General features: G+C 37.7%; 2 protein-coding genes and 2 long non-coding RNA genes across 4 annotated transcripts in view; 1 reads left to right on the top strand and 3 right to left on the bottom strand.

Annotated features, from left to right (window-relative positions):
- The window catches only part of LOC122664436, an 87,191-nt gene that overhangs the window by 38,667 nt on the left and 27,385 nt on the right, over positions 1-21,139 (bottom strand). The window lies entirely within an intron of this gene.
- Positions 985-4,128, bottom strand: LOC122664435 (protein COFACTOR ASSEMBLY OF COMPLEX C SUBUNIT B CCB3, chloroplastic). The gene is made up of 3 exons (XM_043860246.1): positions 3,974-4,128; positions 3,808-3,851; positions 985-1,633 (listed from the first exon to the last, which is right to left on the bottom strand). The coding sequence occupies exons 1-3, from the start codon at positions 4,014-4,016 to the stop codon at positions 1,100-1,102; spliced, it is 621 nt and encodes a 206-aa protein (XP_043716181.1). The 5' UTR covers positions 4,017-4,128; the 3' UTR covers positions 985-1,099.
- On the bottom strand, positions 6,481-9,883 carry LOC122664432 (isoflavone reductase homolog). Its single transcript, XM_043860243.1, has 4 exons — positions 9,485-9,883; positions 7,841-8,081; positions 7,490-7,693; positions 6,481-6,662 (listed from the first exon to the last, which is right to left on the bottom strand). The coding sequence occupies exons 1-4, from the start codon at positions 9,815-9,817 to the stop codon at positions 6,499-6,501; spliced, it is 942 nt and encodes a 313-aa protein (XP_043716178.1). The 5' UTR covers positions 9,818-9,883; the 3' UTR covers positions 6,481-6,498.
- On the top strand, positions 7,607-20,740 carry LOC122664437. The gene is made up of 3 exons (XR_006333336.1): positions 7,607-7,720; positions 10,274-10,278; positions 20,710-20,740. It is a non-coding gene; the product is annotated as an uncharacterized LOC122664437 (long non-coding RNA).

The raw sequence follows: 21,139 nt of genomic DNA, 5'->3' as shown, positions 1-21,139 counted from the left end.
AAAAATTTATTGGAAAACTATTTTGATTCAAGGATGGAGGCCCACAAATTGGAACGGTTAACAAGCAATTTCCAACCTAATTTAATTAATAAGTTTTATTTTGAGTCAAACTGCTCCAAAACCTTAATAACACTTGGATTGATAAATTTTCTTCCAAGACACCAGTGACAGTTTTTTCTTACTCTAAATTCCCTTTCTAAACTCTAGCATTAATGGAGTCAAGTTCTATACATTAAAAACAAGACATAAGATATGAAGGAGTTGACGATAAGACTGATTGGGTTAAAACAGTCCGTCCTGCTTGGGTTAACTGTGAGGCTTTCCAGCCGGATAATCTCTTCTTTACTCTATTTACAACAGTATTAAGGCATGCATGCTTCCTTAGATCTTGGGATAAACAAATTTTTCCCCAAATAAACAGAATTTTTCTACATTTCTGTAATGCCAAGCAGTTGAGAATATAGCTACAATCCTCAAGTTTAATAGAATAAGCTACAGAAGAAATTAAGTATCCTATCAACCGTTACATCAAGCCTCGCCTCACCATATTGGGAACATGGAAACAAAAATCTTACAATCCGAAAGAGGGGTCGCTCTTCAACCAAAAAAAAAAAAAAAAAAAAAGAAAAGAAAGAGGGGTCGCTCACTTTGCCAGTAAACGAAGTATCATATAACCTGATTTTCTAGTAAAGCAAACTTGAACATCATCTAAACAGCCTTTACAAACCAAAGCCAGTCTCAAATTAACCAGGGCTGTGTTTGGTAACCCTTCTGTTCCAATCTCACAAGCTTGATTTTCAAGAACTCAGCACCTATTAACCTTTTTCCTCATTAGAATGCTGATCAAACTATTGTCTAACACCTCAATGCCTTGGATGCAAGTAGTGTTTCTTGGCACTTATCTTGCTTAGCTCTATTATATTGAACTCTGGCTGTTCCACAGCTTAAGGAGCTTTCTTAGTCCCATTTGCAACCAATTAAAAGTACAACAATAAATAATGTTGTGTTTGCAGCCACCAATCTTCAGGTAAATGAAAATACAAAATTTCATCTCAATATTTACAATCCTTCATCTCCCTCTCTGTTGTTTGTCAAACAGCTAAACCTGTTGAGAGAGGAGCACAAGAAGCCCTTGTGGTCCTAGTAAGATTTCGTTTAGGAAACTTAGCAGTCCAAACCAGACCACAGGAGTTATATCCACTCCTCCAAGAGGTGGAATCAACTTTCGGGTTGGTACAAGAATAGGTTCTGTTGGAGCATAAGCTATAACATATGGGAACTTCCCCACAGGTAGCTTGGGGTACCAAGACATAACTATTCTAACAATGAAAAGAAAGGCAAATGCTGAGAGTAATGGCCCCAAGACCCCTATTGCCAGCTTAGCCGATGATGGATCCAGGTCTGCTATCATGATTCTTTGCATGTAGTCTGAAATGGTTTGTGATGCCTTTGGTATGTCAATATGGAAACTCTGAGTAGTCTTCGATATATCAAATAAACTTTGTGATATAAATGCATTTGATGGTGAGAGTTCAGCACTTGTGCCTGCTGCAACCTCCAGCAAACAGTATGTACCACATCGCATTATCGAGCCATCAAGTGTTCTCCTTTTGGTCAGGCACATGAACCTTTCCTGTCATTAAACAGATGAAATATCACTCTTATAAGCATTGAGAGGGGGTGGGAAATGGAAAAAGATCTTAGCAAAGAACCATTAAGTATTTGTTTAAACATTGAGTTTTACCTCCTGCAAGTACATGCATGATAGGTTAGCATTAGATTTAGTTTTACTAGTCAGTTTAGATTCCTGGCAAGTCTCATGTTTTATAGGAGTTGCAACCTCCACATACTTTGGTGGATATTTGACCTTCTACTATCACTTGAGTTGGATGTAGACATCTTATTGATGTCAACTGTGTAAACATGAGCAATTGTCAGCAATTTAGACTCTAAAGATCCAAACTGATCCCAAAATGAAGTCCTATTGTAGCAATTTGAAGCTGCTCACCCACTAATCCCTATGCTTGACTAACAAATACTCCCTCACTTTATTATAGGAAGAAGAAGATAACAATATATAAAGAAGTGAAACTATAACAAATGCTTGCTGGGTTAAGTCAAGGTGAACAATAATTATTTTGGTGGCATTGAAGAAACATAAGGACTAGTGAAGGATTACTTGGGACTAGACTGAATTAAGGTTAAAATGAGATTTTTTTCATTAATATAAAAAACAATGTCAAGGTTGCTATTGACTGTGCAAAGTTTGAAATTCCGTTTAAGAGATTCCACTCTGAAAGAAAAGTGTTATCCTGTTAAATGTTTGTAACAGTAACCAAAGCTTAGCCATTTCCTTTACCCTAACTAATCATTTTAAGTGCAAAAGATACCGGATTTGTGGACACTTAAGATTGAAGTTACATTTATAAACTGGTTTTTCTATCAACCTTGGAAATGGAAGATTAACAACAGATTCTAGGTCACAAATAACTAGTGAACACAGGTGCCACTCCCAATCAAAATCTGTTGATCAGAAGCAGTTGGATTATCTATGATAAACAGGAAATCCATCTGTGTCCATGGCAGAAACTAGACTTCCGCTCAATTTGGACTTTAAAAAACTGTAATAACACCTAAGATCTAAGTTTCCTATTAGCAAACTAAAGACCAACAGTGCAGGCTTCTCTACACCAGGAACCCATGATTTGATGCAGTGGATGTGGCTTGGATTACATGGTTTAAAGCTCATCAAAGTCCCATGAAGTTCTGGGAATCAAATACCAATCCCATCACCTGCTAACTACAACATGCTACCCAACCTCTAGCCATCTTCCCCCTTCCCTCTGCGTTAGAATTTAAAGAACAATAAAAGAAGGCAAGGACAATTACCCAGTGCTGGTCACACCTATGCGGGGTTCTGGGAGAGGTGAGTTTGAATCGGTCCTAACCTTCAGCCTCTTTTGCGCAAATTGGCCGCCTTCCAAGACTTGAATCTGGGCATTCTTAACCTCGTAGCCCAAACCATTTTTCTATTGCAAGGACTACAACAACATAGGAATTGATATAATAGGGAGCCCCCTCATATTGAAGGTGGTGTTTTTCAACTGGGTTCAGATTAATGCTCATATCTCCTTCTATATGCATGCCTAAAACCTTCTTACCCCAGTCTAGTCCTAAAAAGCCCACCATCCCACAACAGTCTTTGAATCCTAAATTCTGCTGCTTTCCCAAACTCTAACCTATTTTCCTACCATTTTTCATTAGCTAGCCTACATGGATTCTGTCAACAAGCAAAAGTTTCTATCCATTTCTTTGTGCTTGGGAGGCTATGGCTTATCCCCAAAGATGAAATGGGCTATACATTAACACTACCAACACTATTCTCTGCACTCTCAAAATGCTCTCCAACCCAAAATCAAAGAAAATGTCACCATTGTTTTAACTCAGTCTGAGACAGCAAAGGCAAAACTATATGCTAAATCCATGGAGTGGGCCATGGCAGAAGTCCTCATAAATTAATACCAACAGCTGCCTAGTGCAGTTGGTGAGCTGTAGTGCGCTTTATGCCCAAGCTCACCAGGAGGTCTCGAGTTTGAGTCTCCTGGCTGATACCTTCCCCCTCCTTATTCCCCCCACCCCCCAACTAAAAAAGTTAAAAAAAAAAAAAAAAAAAAAAAAAAAAAGTCTTCATAAATTAGCTAGAATTGCTTATAGTTTACCAAATCACGCTTGCATAGGCATAAACGAGAATTTCAGTTAAACCCAACACACAGTGTCCGAAATGTGTAGATGGCCATGGGTACTTACAGAGATACCGAGGTTTGGTTGCTTGCGAAGCAGAGGAGGCAGTCCTTTGAAGAACAAAAAACAGAGTAGAAATTCAGTTTGGGAATCAAAATCAATAATTGCCCTGTAAGAAGAGAGAGAAAATTTTTTTTAAAAATCTCAATAATAAGTTGAACAGCGAGATTACCTTTGATTTGAGGGCGACAATGAAGAGCAGAAGATATCGCCATTGTGGGAGGTAGAGAAAGAGAGAGACTGAGAGGGTGTTAAGTGTAACAGAGACTGAGAGAGAGAGAGAGGGTTGCCTCTTCCAATCCGTATCTCTAATGAATGGACAGGATAACTCGTCTGTGGCGTGCCAATGGATTACCGTTATTGAAACAAAATTTTTTTGTTGGCAAGGTTATTGAAAACAAATAATGAGAAGGGAAAGAGGAATTCGCGTATAAAATGATTTTTAGGGTGCTGTTCTCTGTGCTGCAGCGCGCCCAGGCACATGGGGTTGGATGCAATGATCACTCTGCCCTCTGTACAGGTTGCGCTACAGCACAGAGAATATTTTCCCTTTTTAAAATAAAAAAAATAATTTCTATCACTTTCCCATACTTGACTAATATTTACTCAAATTCCCTTACTCCAAAAAGGTGTCAATTTAGAAGTGAAACTAAAAAAATTGAAATCGAATCGAACCATTTAAAATTGAATCAAACCAAAATCAAAGTAACTCTAATAAGTATACCGCTAAAATTATATTCATTTTTAATAATTTTCAATCTAAAGATGTAAAAAGGTGGCCAAACACCTAAAATGGGACTTAAACCAAATATGAAATCGAATAAAAACTGAAACTGAATTGAATCGGTTTGATTTTGGTTTGAAAATTTTGTTCTTATTCTTGCTGATAGAAAAGCAACACAATAAAATGACGATTTTGTAGAAGAAAACAAAGAGAAAGACAAATCGAGTACATAGGACAACAATTTTCTGTGGTTCACTTCCAAGAAGGAAGGCTACATCCATGGCCAAGTGCTAATCTGAATCCACTATTTCTGTGAAGAAAATACAAACCCTCTCACACACATCTCTCAAAGAGATAAACACAATATATAGAAAAAACCTAACCCACGAAAATACAAAACTACCCCCAAAAGCCCACCCGGTCTGATTCGAGTTCTAAACCAACATATGGCGAAATACATATCAAATCGAAGATCTCGACAAGCTTTCCAGGTGTTGGAACGACGTATGCACTTTTTGGCCCCTTTCGCGCGTTTCAAAGGCGAAAGTCAAAACAGCCCGTCGAAGATTCAACAATACTTTTTGGATTAAAATTGAGGAGATAAGGCTTCACCAATAACACTTGGTTCGATTCAGTTTTAGTATTTTGCATTTGTATCTTAAACCGAACCGAATAACTAAAATGAATTGATTGACACCCCTTACCTTAACCTTCTTCCAAAGGTGGCAGTGGATTCCATAAGGGTGGTGCTCAGGTCCCAAGGTCCCAAGCACCTGAGTCGGACTCCAAGTTACTTGGTAGATCGTTGAGGTATTATCTATGGTTCTTTGATCGCCAAGAATCTTAAGCAGAAAGTTAAATCCCATAACAAATCTCTCTAGTAGTCCAGTCCCAAATTCATTGGGTACTTGCGTACAACAACTATCCAACCATCACTGTGAAATTTGAAGCCGATTTTGGCTATAAATTAACGAAGATTGGGTCTTCCACTAGCGGATGAACTGATAGTTTCAGATTGACAGTAGAGATGGGTTCCAATCAACCGGGTCAATCTTAAATTAACAAGGGAGAAAGAGAGGTGAAAGTTTGCCTCTTTGGATAATAAGAAAAGAAGTTAAAAGTAGAAGAGTTTTAGTAAAAAGAGGTCAAACGCAGGAAGTGATAGTAATTAATTAGACCTTTCAATTATCTATAGGTTGAGCAACAGCTAATTTATGTGGTTTTCGAGAGTACATCGATGGCCTAACGATGACTCTGATACCAAGTGTGGGATTTCGACATCTCATAAAGTCCTTAATCAAGTCCTTCATATTTGATCTAACCTATGCACATCTTGAACCACGAATTGATAATAACAAAATAGAGTACGGAAATGCATACCATTCATTCGTGGAATGATACTTGTGTGGTAAATCTGAGAATCTCCCTTAATTTAGGCCATGGAGCTTCAAAATCTCTCTCTCTGGTCCTCCCTTTTAATGTATCTCAACAATAGGGGCTATCAAACGAATTTTTATCACTTGCGGTTCCCATGCCTGGTATGGTTCCCTAGTGCCTCTAATAAAAGGGGGTAGACCCCACCAGGGCAGTGTGTTCGATCAGGGGGTGGAATGGTCATTTCAGCCCCTCCCCCTATGAGAGGAACCGCACAACCGTACCAATCATCGAATCTCAGGGGATAAATATCTCTACCAAACATACAAACATTGGATAGAGAGAGAGAGGACCAAGAATCCAATATTCATAATCATCAACTGCAATCCTTCTGTTAAAGAAAGCAATAGATTTAGGATTTCAATTTTCTTAATTAATTTAATTATTATGGAATGAATATCAATTAGTTAGAATCCAAATTTGAAAATAAAATAAAATCAAATAGTAGAATAATTGATAGATCAATATTGTTCATAGGGATCATACATTCATACATAATGAGATAAAATCCCTAATAAATCTTTTACATTAATATTTTTCTACAAAAAACGTTTGAGGTATTCAGCCACTCGGGTGTACTTGACCTCTGGATATAACTTTGAAGCATCTTCTTCGCCTTTTCCAATCTCAAAATTTGCTAGGCAGCCTTCATAGAAAATATGGTAGAAATGCCCCACTCCAACTTGGGCAGCATAATCCATACCTACAATAAAGCAAACAATTTAATTTAAAAAAAAAAAAAAAAAAAAAAAAGCAATTCAATCCTAAAAATAACCTATCAATCAGGGTGGTGGGGGAGGCCCTGTTTGTTTAGAGCGGTAGGAGAATTGGGGTTGGAAAATGTTGATGTAGCAGTTCAGAATCCCGTCCCAATCTTGTTTGGTTTTCCCGCCTCAAATTCAGGGAACATCATTAAATGTTTTGTCTACTGATGTGACACTTCAAAATCCCACCCCTCTCTTATTTAAGTCCCACCAAATTGATGAGACTTTGATTACTATTCTTGAGAAAAGTAATTTTACCTCAACATTTTTACCCCAACAAAACCCCACCAACATACGGGTTCCATCTTCCCAACAATACCACCCCACCTTCCCCTCTAAACAAACAGGGCCTAAGGGGTGACAATTAGACATCTCATCTGCAGCTAGTACAATAATGCCTAGTGCTCATGAGGTTTCGAGTTCAATACCTCCTGTTCCTCGTCTAGTTTACGATCCTAGCCCCCACTCCACCAAAAAAAATAGAGGCTAATTATGGCATGCATCTATCACCTAACCAACTTTGAAAATGATTTAAGACATTTATAGTGCATGGGTCATGTTAGAGTTGGTACTATAATAATAATTTTTTTTTATGGTGCAAGTCCTACAATAATCTTAAGATGGTTTATATGTGGTTTTCAATCATTTTCATGGTTGATATGTGCTTTTACTTGTCATGATAGGAACTTTATGCTGTTTTTGCCTTTTTCAATTCTTTCTCTACAATTAAAGAAGAGGAAGGAGAAATGGAGGAAGAAGATAAAACCTTTCATGGAAGCAAGGAAGTCTTCTTCTGACATAGTGGATTTCTCTAGTTGCTTCCCAATTAATGTCTCCCAAATTCCGATCAACTCTCTCTGTGTAAGGATGTTTTCCGGCGGCCTGAGGTAAACTGTTTTATTTAAAGTACGTGGATCATCTATAGTTTTAATGGTGTACGTCGCGATATCATCCTCGTCCAAGAAAATTGCTGCAACCAAAAACAACAGAAATTTAAGTGAACTCAGGGAACATCATTAAATGTTTTGTCTACTGATGTTAATAAGTAATAACATCACAATTAATCTCTTTTGGGTTTTTTTTTGGAGAATAAATTAATGGCTATATATATGGTTACCTTTCACATTAGCATCTCCATATAGGGTTACTTGTCCCTTAGGAGGTGTGAGGGTTCCCATCTGGGACAGGTTTCCAACAAAGTAACCAGCAAAGCAGTTGGCTGAGACATAAGTGAAGGGGATGTTGGCAGCTTCAATTGCCTCTCTCACTATCATCTTCTCATCAAAAGTAACCCTACCGGGTTCTAGTGCATCCCCCATACGTGCCGGGTCTATGCCAAACTCTGATGGCAAGAATCTCTGCAAAATATTTAACAACACTTGTAAGTTTTGTCACCTAGCTAGTTAGCCAGCTAGGGTTTAATTGTATTGTGTTATAGACTCATTCTAACAGCTATTAGTTACTAACCCAATTTCTCTTTCTTACCCAAAAAAAAAAATATCTTTGACCAAGATTATTAATGTTAATTACAAATAAAAAGGGCTGGGGTATGAACATTTCTAGGAGACTTTGGAGGACAATCCCATTTTCTGTCGGATTAATTTGGAGTTAGATGAAGGAAACTCATTCTTTCATATTTTGGATTAGCATATAGTCTCTTAGTTGGTCTTTCTCAAATGGAAGATCCAGAGTTGAAGTATACTTAAGAGGTAATTCATCATGTTGACAATCTAGAGTAAACGCCTAATTTGAAGCGAAAAGATGAGCTTCATTGGAAAGACACTTAAGTCTCAGATTGGCGTAGAAAAAAGAATCATCGTATTAGGTCTGCGCTTTATATTCTTCGTTCAACTAATTGGAAAATCTGATACCTCTTGGAAAACGTTGTGTAAGCTCATTATTGCTCCCTTTTGGGTGGTTCCAAATGTTGTTGTTCCTATTGTTTTTCTCTTTGAAATTGTTCAAAGTTTAATATTTTTTTTAAGATTTAATATATTTATTTATTTACAAAAAAAAAAAAAAAAAAAACATTTATAGGAGAATAGGATCAACCACCAACTTGTTTTCTACTACTAATTAACTCACTCAATTGGACTTAATTTGCTTCAGAATAAATTTTGAATATTTATGAAGGAAAAAATAGGATTGGCAATAGGTTTACCAATAACTAATAAAAAAATGAATCAATATTGCATAATTCAAAGGTCAACCATATATATATATATATGGGAGAGGGTTACCAACTTTTCGTGAGCTAGGCATGCACCAATCACAGGGCTGGACACAGGAGGGTAAGAGGGTCACAAAGATCCTATGCATCTAGGCAGTCGGGCTGCATGTGCAGTGCCAGACTCAAGACGGTGCGCTTTGACCGCCTTACCCATGTTCGGGCAAGGCACTTGGGCAGGGGTAAGGCGGTCAAAGCGCACCACCTTGAGTCTAGCGTTGCACATGCCACCTAACTGCCCGGATGCACAGGAGCCAGATCCGCAAGAGGGTACATATTTCCCAAAAGAAGAGGAAAAAGGATGACAAATATTGGGCACCCTAACGGCATGACCTCATGGTGAGCATGGGCTTAGCACACCACAGCTTCACCAACCTTTGATAAAGCTTATAACAAAAAAAAAAGGTCTTTTCCCTTACAGATTCCTTGAGGAATAAAGAGTAGTTCACGGAGCTTCATGGACTAAACTTGATACAAGAACCACTGTTGTTAATCCAAGGGAAAGAAAAGGAAGCTAATTATTGAGAACCATACCTTGACATTTCCGGCTTCTTTGATGGCCTCAATGAGCTTGAGTTGATAAAGAATATTATGACTCCTAAAATGAACACCGGAGATGGCACATATAACAACATCAACTTGTTTCACGGCATCGACGAGGCTCCGGTGATCTGAAAACGAACCTTCTATAAGACGGGCTCCGAGCTCCTTGAATGACATGAGCATCTGAAGTTTGTCGATGTCTAAGCCAATCTCCGGTCTTTGAAGGACAAAGGTAGGGTGACCTTGTGCTAAGCTTGCCTTCACAATCCTTTTCCCCAAGTACCCAGTTCCACCTACTACAAGAACTTTGCTTTTTGGAGCCATAATAACCTTGAATCTCTGATCTTTCTTTCTCTACTTGTGATAGAAGAAACACACAAACACACACTCTCATCTTCTTCTTCTTCTTCTTCGTTTTCTTATATAATATTTGATGCGTGCCCATGTAGTTTTGTTTTGGTTGGTGAATTCATGAGTATTTGGTCTCTTACGTTGCTTAGATTTTCTTCTTTACCTACTGTAGAAAATGAGTTGCTCAAGTCAACTTTTAGGTGTTGATCTGGCCTGTTTTGGGAAGGATCTTTATCCTCTCCAGTTCTCTATCCGGCCCAGTTCTCCAGTGCCCCTAATAAGGGGGTTCAATGACCATTCCACCCCTACCTGGGTGAGAAGGTTAATTAAATTGGTTTTCTCGGATTGGACTAAACTTTAATTGATTTAATTACTAGATAAGATAGTAATGGTTTAAGGCACACTGATTAAAAGCTAGCCGTTAAAGAGAAAATGTCCAAGTACCTATAAGTCTGATGCAATTTTAACTCTGATACCATTTATTAAGGACTTAGAATTCATCCCTTCATTCTTAAATACCTATGAGTCTCCACATCGATTACTCACACCAGATATAAAAGACTATTACTTTCGCCTTCCACGTGAAACCCTAAGATTTACGAATTCAAATCATCTACGGTGCAGTCTGTAGCGACCTGTGCGGCATTGACTGGGCCGCACATGCAATGACTGCCTTACCCCTACTCGGGCAAGACGTTTAGGCAAGGGTAAGGCAGTCTTTGTGTACGCGGCTCAGTCTGTGCCGCTCAAACCGCTATGGACAGCGCACCGTAGAGAATCTGGGTCCAAGATTTACTGGCCCAACCAGTTAATGGAAGGGTTTGGTCACCTATATAGTTTAATTCAATGACCCATAAAGAGAATTATTAAAGTATAAGAGGATAAGACAAATTATAAGTGGCACTTGTGCTTGTGCTTGTACTTAAAGTCTAAGTTCTCTTCCAACCCTGTTGGTGGACGGACGGTGGTGGGTTAATATAAATACGATTTCCGGTTGCCAGTAGGCTTGGTAGGTTAATATAAAATAGTAACTTTGATGGGTAGGTTTCTTGTATAAAATTATGATTTCATAAAAGGGTTTAATCATATCATTATTTCCATCTCTATTCTATTCTATCTAATTAATAAGTAATCTAAATGTTAATTAAGAAGAGAAGAGAAAAGGCAAATTATAAATGTCTTGTCACATTCTATATAGTTTTATCTGTTATTAAAAGTTACAGTTTTGTATTTCTCCACTACCTGACGTTAAGGCCCGTAGTTTTCTGACTGGTGGAGGTCCACACTGAAAGACCCATTTCGTAGGTAAGTGTGAATTATTATTTTTAATAGTATGAGTTGTTGTCGTATTAAATAGGTATTTTTAATAGTATGAGTTGTTATAGTATTAAATACGTAGGAGATACTGAGAACTTAGTTACCTAAAATAGTAGGAGAAAGTAATTGTAAGTTATGGCAACTATGTACGTGGATTACCTTATTTATCAGATGATAATAAAAGAGATGGTAGAATGAATTATTATTAATTATCTCTGTAGATTTATTTTGAGAAGAGGATTGTCGGCCTTCCAATTGTACTCCGACGATTATATCCGTAAAACCCCAAAACCCTTATCACTTATTATATTTCTCTCTCATCTCTTTCTCTTCATATTATTCCGGATCAGGATCCTCCTTTCTTTTTCTTATTTTATTTTCAGCCCATAAATTACCTAATTAATTTCTGTTTGACTATTTAATGGTGAGAGTTGGGATAATGTCAGATAGATAACGATATATGTTTTAAGGGAACCAAAGATTAAAAACTTGGGACCAATGGGACCCAATTCCTCCAACCCTAATTGGGCTGATATAGTATGGTATACAATTAAGTCACACTAGCGTGTCAGTGTCTCGAGCTAAGTTCTCTGACTCGGGCCAGTACAACTTAGAATAAGGGTGTCAAATTAGAATCGAAATTGAAAATCGATCCGGATCTAGACTAAATAACCAGAATTGAGCTGAATCAAATAAAATTTGGTTACCATCAAGAATTGAGATGTAGGAATCGAGCCCAGTTCGATTCGGATCTGTTCTAACATAAGAATCGAACCGAATTTGGGTACTAAGTTATTTTAGTATATTAATATATAATACTAATATATTACTAATAGTAATATTAAATTTTATAATACTACTATATTAAATATGATATCATAACCTAATTGAATTGGAACTGAATAGGAACCAGAATCGAACAAATGAAGAACAGTTACCACTTTTCAGAATCGAAGTAGGACTCAGTCTGATTCCAGATCACACCAACTCTCATTGAAACCAAACCGAACCAAACCGAATACGGGTTCGGACCCATTTACACCCGTACCTTAGAAGCGAGTAAGGTAATGTGGAATGGGTTATATTCCTCAAACATGTAGTTGGTGAGGCAGACCAAGCACATAAGAAGCTGGGTCAACAAAAGAAATAAAAGTCTACCCAACTCACAAGAGAGGGAGGGTCTCTTACCGACAATTAAAGTGGAGAGGATGAAGCCCAACTTCTGACTTCTGTTAACATCTCGTCACCCCAAGCTTTTTCAATAAAAATCTTGTTTTAAAATCCTGTTCTTGTTGATTGACTGCTTACCTCATTCATTTATGAAACTACCAGCCCCTCCCTCACTTCCACGTTCAGATGATGCGGCCATTATGTTATAATCTAGGGTTACAATCGTGCCCATATGGGTTAGGTCGGATTTCTTACGACGTGTTTGGTTGCGTAAACCATTTGAAGGTGTATCAGATGATTCATGAATCTGAAGCACAATCTTGACTTGGTTCAATTCGAGGTCAGGTTGAAATATCTCAGCCCATGCCTAGCCCTGCCTGCCGCCAATAACGATTAAAATCCACTATTTAAGTATAAAAAGCTTTAAACCCACGACACCATATATCGCTTGCCTATTTGCAATGTCATGTCTCACTCATCAAAGCACATAATACGACACATGGATTTCTTGAACCCATCTAGGCCCAATGTACAAATCCTCGGTAAAATCTTTCTGAAAATCCTCACTTGGAAGACCAGAACCTTGGTTGAGAGGGAGAGAGAGCTCTCAAGTCTACATGAAGACAATCAAGAACAAAAACGTAGAATGGGTTTTTCTTGTATTCCGGAACGAGTTCCGTTATTGAGAACATTCTAAGATTACAGAACAAGAATGTATACCAAATTGTGTTCTTCATGTTCTAGAATACATTCTATTCTTACAATGCATCTCCAAGAATACATACCAAACACAACCTAAGTATGACAAGACACTACGAATTTTTTCAAAAGCAAACTTCCAATGTAGGGATTACCCTTCAACAATTAGTGGAAGATCCACTAATGAGATATTGAGGTTTGACAAGCCAAAGAAGATGGTCACTATATTTCTAAAATCCGTTAATAAACTACAGTTGGCCCATATCCTTCCTTCCCTTTAACAACCCTACCCCTTACCCCCAAAAAAAGTAAATAAATAAATAAGAACTATTATTGCTCTCAGCTTAGTTGTTGGTTGTGAGGATATGAAGCCAACCCATAGAAATGTTAATAAGTCTGATTGATCTGATAAACAGTCGGAATTATCATTATTTATTTAGGGTTCTTCAAATCTGTTAAGAGAGATTAAATTAAGCAATGGTCATTCCAACTCCAAAATATTTGTTGGATTTTTTGTTTTTTGTTTTTGGGTGTGTATGTTGGAGGGAATAGTTAATTAAGATTTTATATGTTTTAATTATTATTATTGAGTTTAAATGTTGTAGTCACCACCTAACCAAATAATTATGAGTAGTGGAGAGAAGTGCGGTAGTTAGAATCAAATTAAGAAAAGAGTAAGTAGTTATGAATAACTATTGTTGTAATTTGTTTGTATAAATAGCAGAGTAACGAGTAAAGAAAAGACCTTTGAATCTTAAAATATCTCTAAAGATATGAGGTAGGCTTCCTCACCTAAACAGATGTCCGGCAGCTTCGTCTGTAAAACCCCTAACTTCTGACCTGTTGTTCTCTCTTTGTCTCCCTATTATTTCTCTATTTTTCTTATTTTATTTCAGATTGCACGTAACAGTATATGTTGAAAATGTTCTCTCTTAGTTGTACGTATATCCTTGTGAGTTGCTTATTCTTACAATTGTACACATTTCACCCTTATCTTATTCACCTACCACAGATTTCCTTTGTATATACCTTCTATATTAGTAGAAGACTAGGTAGGTAAGATATATTGTAATTATGTAATTATCTCCTATATCAATAGGAGATTAGGTAGATAAGATTCCTTGTATATATATTATCCAATTGTACACACAATAAGAGATATAAAGTTGAGTTTGAAATTCAAACTTAAAACTTATATATTGGAGTGTTTAGGTCATTTCACAGCGTGCCCCTCTTTGAAATGACCAAACCCCCTCTATTTTTGCTGAGCTGGATCCTCCATCTCCCACCTTGATTGGAGGAGAGCCCCGTCAAAGGCACTATCTTATTATGTAATATATGATATCTAGTTGCACTTGCGTTTCCTTTATTACACTCAAAAATCGATCATCTTCTCTTTTCCAGATCTTCCATTGTTTTCTTCGTTATTTCTTTAATTTCTTGGTGTAAATCCAAATTAGTCTGTTTTTAGTGAACAAAGAAGAAGATCTGTACTGCTTTTGATTATTTAATTTAACATATTGGATGTTGTTTATTGGGCACCCTAAGGCATTGTTGGAAAATCAGGTTTTCTGACTCGACTCGTCTTCTAGAAAAACCTGGTGACTCGGCCTTGTCAAACCCGGTCAAGACAAGTCACTTTTTTTAATTTTATAATGCAATAAATATGTATAGATTAGTAAAAAAATCATAAAAATACAGAAAAATATGGGAAAAACAAAAAAAAAATAAAAATCAAGTAATCACATATAAATGCATTTGAGTTTATACCATTGAACAAGAGAAGGGAGTTGAGCAGTTGAGATTTTCTTATTGTTTTAGATTATGGATTTACTATTTAGTTAACTCCGTTTCTAAGTGTAACTGGTTTTATGATTTTTTTAAAAATGACTAAACTAGCCGATTTTGTCATGACTCGGGTAAATATACCAAGTCTTATTTGACTCGGACCACTTATGACCCAGTCTCATCATTTTTTACCCTGGCTTAGTCTACACGACTCTTGACCAGGTTTTCAATATTTTGATTCGACTCAGGCGACTCGCCCCAGTCAAAATCCGATTTTCCAACTATGCCCTAAGGTCGTATTTCTTTGTTCTAGGTAATTTGTTAAGTCTGGTTCCTTAACCATTTAGAATATTTTGTTAACTTTTTTCAATATTTTGATTCGACTCAGGCGACTCGCCCAGTCAAAACCCGATTTTCCAACTATGCCCTAAGGTCGTATTTCTTTGTTCTAGGTAATTTGTTAAGTCTGGTTCCTTAACCATTTAGAATATTTTGTTAACTTTTTCTTTTGATTCTTGAATTCTCATGATGGTTCTTGGCTACATGTTTCTAGGATTTCCATATCCCTCTATGGTAAAAATTGTTAGGGGTACAATGTCTTGTATTTCAACGCTTGGATTTGTGGGTTGATTCTAAAGGATTGTTAAGAGGTTGTACCATGGGGCAGCAGCTCCCAAGGAAATTTGTTTGAGGACTATAAGGGTACTTTGGTAAAATTCTTTTATAAGGTTTCGTTATGAATTTTTAGCGATTGTTGTTTCTCTGTAATGCAATCTAAGAGAAGTGTGAGGACGAGCGACTATAACACAATTCTCCATTGATAGTGAAACAGATCTCATCTCACCATGGATGTAGGCAATTTTGTCGAATCACGTAAATCCTTGTATTCGATTGTGTGATTGTTGTTTGTGATTTTCATTTTTTTCTGCATCATTTTAGATTATTGTTTTCTACAATATTGAGGGGAAAAAAGGGTCAACACTTCTGGTCTAACAAGTTTCATCTTTAGCTATTTTGTTCATGACTTTTCCAATAGAAATTCTTGATTGATAATATATTCAAAGAAACCAAACATAGCCATAAGGGTAATTTCATTTCACCAGTAGACAATACAATGATAAAAGTCTTAACATGATGAAACTTGAAAATTAGACAGTTGGTTAATTCAATGAACTTTCCCATTTAATGGTCAATTCAATTGAAGATGCCCTTCATGTGGCTCAAAAGGTAGGACAACCAACCTATCATCCCGGAACATATAGGGGGTCTTGTCCAAAACATAAAATAAAGGGTGAAGAGGTCTTCTAGACAGGCAGTTTTTTCAGGGGGCCCAGAATCCAGATATAGGTCACATTGAAACTTAAATGGGCTTCAAATTCTGTGGATAGATAGAGCCCAAGGTCCTTGATCACATGGCAAGTTTTAATTAAAATGAAGTTTACCAAATAAAAAAATAAAGTATAAGGTATTTCATAATGAGAGGATATATAATTGAAGGGTAATCAGTATGGGGAGTGAAGTGGATTTATTCATGTTGTTCAAAAATTTTAGGGTAGATAAGTAATTTCATAGACTTACAGCAAAACCCTAGGTGGGCTTCCTCCAAACGCCTAGACAAGAGATCTCTACTTGGTCGCATGGTCTCTACACAAGCATTTGGACCAATGGGTGAGCACGCATGGATATCTACCTAGGGGGTGGAGGCGTCAGCTCATGATGCCCTATAAGAGGGCGTAAGAAACACCACCAAGTAGAGATCTTTTTCCCTATATTTTTTTTTTTATATCACTTCTAAAAAATAATAGAAAAGGAAAAAAAAGAACTCTGTTTGAAAATGTGGATCCTACACTTAGACACAAGATGGGGTGAAATGACCGCCCCATCCTCTATGAGAGGCGAAAATCCCACCCCTGTTTAGGACTATCAATTGGTCCGGTTCCTTAACGATTCTGACCCTAAGGGGTCAGGACCAAAATCGGACCAATAAGTTAATCGATTTCAAACCTGAAATCTAGGACCATTAACTAATGGGTGGACCGGTTCCGGTTCCTAAACGAATCTAAACAGTCCATATTAAATGAAAATAAAACCCTAACACATGCTACGTATATTCAATAATATTATAATAAGATATTAATTTCATTCATATGAGATATGCAAGCCACTATCATTGTTTTTTTTTCTTAAATCATGGAACTAGTTTATATTACATCTTGTTTTGTATTCAACTAATAAGTAGAACACTATCACCTTCTTAAGTTAGGATTAGCTTAAGGTATGTTCTTGCGTTTAAATTAATAGTCATATCTTTAGTAAAATAGTATATGAAACAAGTGGTACTAGTCAAAATGAATGACTGAAAAGGTAAAGGGAGACATTGGCTATCATTTGTTTTTTTTTATTTGGATGAAAGTGTCACACAAACCACACAACAATCCCAAAAGGTTAACCGGTTTTTATTGACATTGGCTATCATGACCTTAAGTTTTAAGAATTATATAATATATAGGGTAAGGATATGAATTAGTTCAGGTTCCAATGGTTCCTAATTGGTCTATCGGTTCTAGAACCATTGAGAGACCAATAATGTAATATGTAGATTTGGAATTAGACCAATAACTTCTTGGTAGATTCAAAATTGGACCCAATAAGCTATTGGATGGGTTGGTTCCGATTCCTAATAGGTCGGTTCCAATCTATTTTTCGATTTTGATCCAAAATTGACACTCTTACCCTGCTGATGTTTTCACGTGATCTCCTAGAGCAAGGGCCACGCTCTTAGACAAAGACAGAGTGAGTAGTTCAGTGGCTCAGTGGTGCTGCCGACGACGACGGACTGGTACGCTCCTTGGCCTATTTCTCCCTTCGTCCATTGGTCCTCCCTCTCTCTCGTGTGTGCATGTCTGGGTTTTGGGGTTTAGGGATTTTTTTTTTTAAAAGCATAATGCGCATAAACTACGCCCTCTGTCTATCTCTCTCTGTCCAAGTTAAGGATTTTAGATTTCACATCTTCAATTTGGAGTTTTTAGGAGATTGAAGCATGGGTTTAAGGCTTCCTTAGCTAACATTTCTGATCTTTTCTTCATGGGCTCTCATGATAAGTTTCTATTTCAGGCAATTTTAGTCAAATTTTCTCATTATTAACTTTTTGTTGATCTTGTCTGCAGAGATTTCTCAACGACCAAGACTTCATCTTCACCAATTTCACTTTTAGTCTGGTGCGTTGTTCTATGATTTTTCTTCCATTTAATTGTATTCATCATGCTCCATCTGTTAGAAATTTTTTGGGTTTTGTGAAACCCTAAATCAAATCTATACAATGAATTATAACACTGATTGAATAAAGAATTCGGGAGAAACGGTGTGTACCTTGCACCCATGTGTGTTGGAGAAGATTTGGTAGAGTTCCCCAAAATGAATACGAACGAAAACCTTGGTCAAGATCTTCTCCAGTCTTCTTGTCTCATATGCATCTCTCAAATTCTTGGTGGGAAGAATAAAGAATGAGATCAAACGACTGCAGGGACCCCATAATGGGGGACAGAATAGGAGGGGGGAATCTGAAAAGAAATCGGAGGGGGGAGGAGAGAAGAAGCCATGAGAAGAAGAAGAAGGGAGGAGGTGTGCCCACGCACAAAGAAGAAGAAGGAGGGGGGTGTACACATGCACAAACTCACTTTGTTTTCAATTCATTCTTGAATAATCAATACCGTGGATTACAGCCCAATTTAAAGAAAATAAAATCTTAACTATATGGAAACTAACTAACAAAGAAACTGGAAACACAATCTCATCTCCCTACCCAAAATAAAAGATAACTACTAAAATAGATCCTAGCGCAAAGACTGGATTTGTGCAAAAGAAGACTAACACATACGGTTGTAGAAGCAATCCAAATCTGGAGGATCTTCCGCAATCCATAGGAAAATAAGGCTAATCGAATGTGTCTCCAAGGGACTGGCCCATCTCGGTCGAGATTGCTAAGAGGGTCAACCCAATTCAGCACTTGTCTTGCATCAACTCTCCCGTGGTAAAGAAAAACTCGACCACGAATTTTAAAGAAGGAAAGGATCAACATCACTTGATCAGCTTCCACGATCAAAAGCTTAGATGGGGTGATGATCCCGCACATTTCCCGATCAATTGTTACGATCTCCCGATGGTTGTCAACAAATGATATGACTTTGATTGGAATATGACCACGGGGTTTTGCCACTGTAATCGGACCATTAATCGGTTCCACGGCTGCAATCTTGATCAGATCGTTCAGCTCCACCTTTTCTTGAACGACTATCGACGCCATCACATACATCCTTCAGTGGTGGCTCGCCTTTTGGCTCTTCAGAGACATCTTCAGTAGAGTCTTCCGTCAGTGCAATAGAATCTCCTGGAAGTGATTCAATCGGTGATGCCTCAATCACAATTTTCCCGTCTTTCTGTGCTGAAGGCATGGATGTGTTCTTGAAACCCTTTGACGGTTTGTAGTGCAATTGTACCTCACTTAGGCATGAAAATTGAATATCCAATGTACAACAATCATCATAAACATTACGCCCTTGAAGAGCATTTCTTGCTAAAACGGCACTCGAGAATGACTGATACTGGATAAGGGCTTGAGAACTAGCAGGCTTATGAAAAGTTGTCATGATCTTTTCCACTAGTCCATAAGGAGAAAATACCTGATGTAGTGCTTCTACCGTTATAGGATATAATAGGTGATGGATTGTAACCAAGAGAATTCGGTTGCATTGTATCTGAGTCCTACTATTGGTCAATTCCCGTAAATATTGTGAAGTGTAGAACATTGATGGCATAATTATAAATACAATGGGATTTATGATATCAATGGCAGATTTGTAATGAAGTAAAGTCTGAAAATCTGAAATGGCTATTTAAGGATGAAGGGTGGAAGGACATGACAGGAATTATAATTAAGGAGGGAGGTGATTTTGGAACAGAAAAAAAAAAAGGTATAAGACGGGAATAAGGGTGGTAAGCAAGGGGTATTGTTGGAACTTAAAATAAAAAAGAAATAGGGTAACGTGAGAAGGGTAATTTTGGAAATAAGGTAGAATAAAACTAAAAGAATAAAGTTGGGGGTAATATGGGAAATGGGGTTTTAAAGATCAAATCGAGGGTTACCTACCAACTCTCCTATTTGGAGTCTGTTACCACAGAGTGGGAACGAGAAGTGGAGGCGCAACTTTGAAGGAGGACGACAAAGGTTCTGTTGAACTCTTCTTCCAGTGGAGATCCTGCAGAGACAAAAGGCGGAAATCTCAACTTCGTCAAAGGAGTTGATCTTCGACTTCAACAAGGATTCTGCCACTACGAAGGAGAACGCTGGCGGAGAAGTTGATTGCAGTGAGAAACCAGGCATGGAGGCGATGGGAAGGGTGTTGCTGGTTTGAAGAGGAGTGTGGGTAATACCGCAGGTGCAGGGAAGATCGATGGAATTCTCTGCCTCTCACTCTCTCTCTCACTTCTCTGAGACTCTTTTCCTTTTTTCTTTTTTTTTTCTCGGTGGAAACTGAAGAGGGAAAAGGAAGACAGTGGGGTTGGTGCTAAAAAAAAAAAAAGAGAAGAAGGGGTTGTTCGAATGGTTTCCAGAAGGGGAAAAAGAAAAGATGGAATTCAGGATTTTTTTTTTTTTTTGTCACAGAGAGGAAAGCAAGGGGAAGAGGCTACTCTGAATCGGGAGGGTTGGGAAGATGGGTTTCAGTCGTTATTTATTTTTGTTTTTTTTAAATATGGGAACGAAGAATGGGGTTGAAAGGGCGCGGACAGAATGTGATGATGACGGGATGCTTCGGGGTTTTATGGGAATCAAAGGGAATGTGGGGGGTTTTGCTGGTGTTGTTCGGTCACAACTGCAGAGAAAAGAAATTAAGAAAGAAAAAAGAGGAAGAAGAACAGAATTGGAGAAAGATAGACTGAGAGGAAAAAGCAGGGAAGGGAGACTCAGAAGATGCAGAAAGAGATTCACCTAGGTTTGGGCTCTGATACCAGATAATGGGGTACAGAATAGGAGGAGAGAATCTGAGAAGAAATCAGAAGGGGGGAGAAGAAGCCGTGAGAAGAAGAAGAAGCGTGGAGGTGTGCCCACGCAAAGGAAGAAGAAGAAGCAGGGGAGGGGGTTGTCCAAACGCACAAAGTATCTTTGTTTTCTATTCGGATAACAGCCGAATTTAAAGAAAATAAAATTCTAACTATATGGAAACTAATTAACAAAGAACCGGAAACACAATCTTATCTCCCTACCCAAAAGAAAAGATAATTACTAAAATAGATCCTAGAGCTAAGATTGGATTTGCGCAAACG

The sequence above is a fragment of the Telopea speciosissima genome, chromosome 6 (genome assembly GCF_018873765.1).
Source record: "Telopea speciosissima isolate NSW1024214 ecotype Mountain lineage chromosome 6, Tspe_v1, whole genome shotgun sequence".
Lineage (NCBI taxonomy): Eukaryota > Viridiplantae > Streptophyta > Magnoliopsida > Proteales > Proteaceae > Telopea > Telopea speciosissima.
This window is presented reverse-complemented; position numbering and strand designations above follow the sequence as displayed.

Excerpts from the sequence above, each read along its gene's own strand:
- LOC122664432 (XM_043860243.1), bottom strand. The coding sequence starts at position 9,817 with ATGGCTCCAAAAAGCAAAGTTCTTGTAGTAGGTGGAACTGGGTACTTG. Across the intron at positions 8,082-9,484 it reads AAGAAGCCGGAAATGTCAAG|AGATTCTTGCCATCAGAGTT; the intron begins GTATGGTTCTCA and ends AATATTTTGCAG. Across the intron at positions 7,694-7,840 it reads TGGAGATGCTAATGTGAAAG|CAATTTTCTTGGACGAGGAT; the intron begins GTAACCATATAT and ends TTTTGGTTGCAG.
- LOC122664435 (XM_043860246.1), bottom strand. The coding sequence starts at position 4,016 with ATGGCGATATCTTCTGCTCTTCATTGTCGCCCTCAAATCAAAG. Across the intron at positions 3,852-3,973 it reads TTGTCGCCCTCAAATCAAAG|GACTGCCTCCTCTGCTTCGC; the intron begins GTAATCTCGCTG and ends TGTTCTTCAAAG. Across the intron at positions 1,634-3,807 it reads AACCAAACCTCGGTATCTCT|GAAAGGTTCATGTGCCTGAC; the intron begins GTAAGTACCCAT and ends GTTTAATGACAG.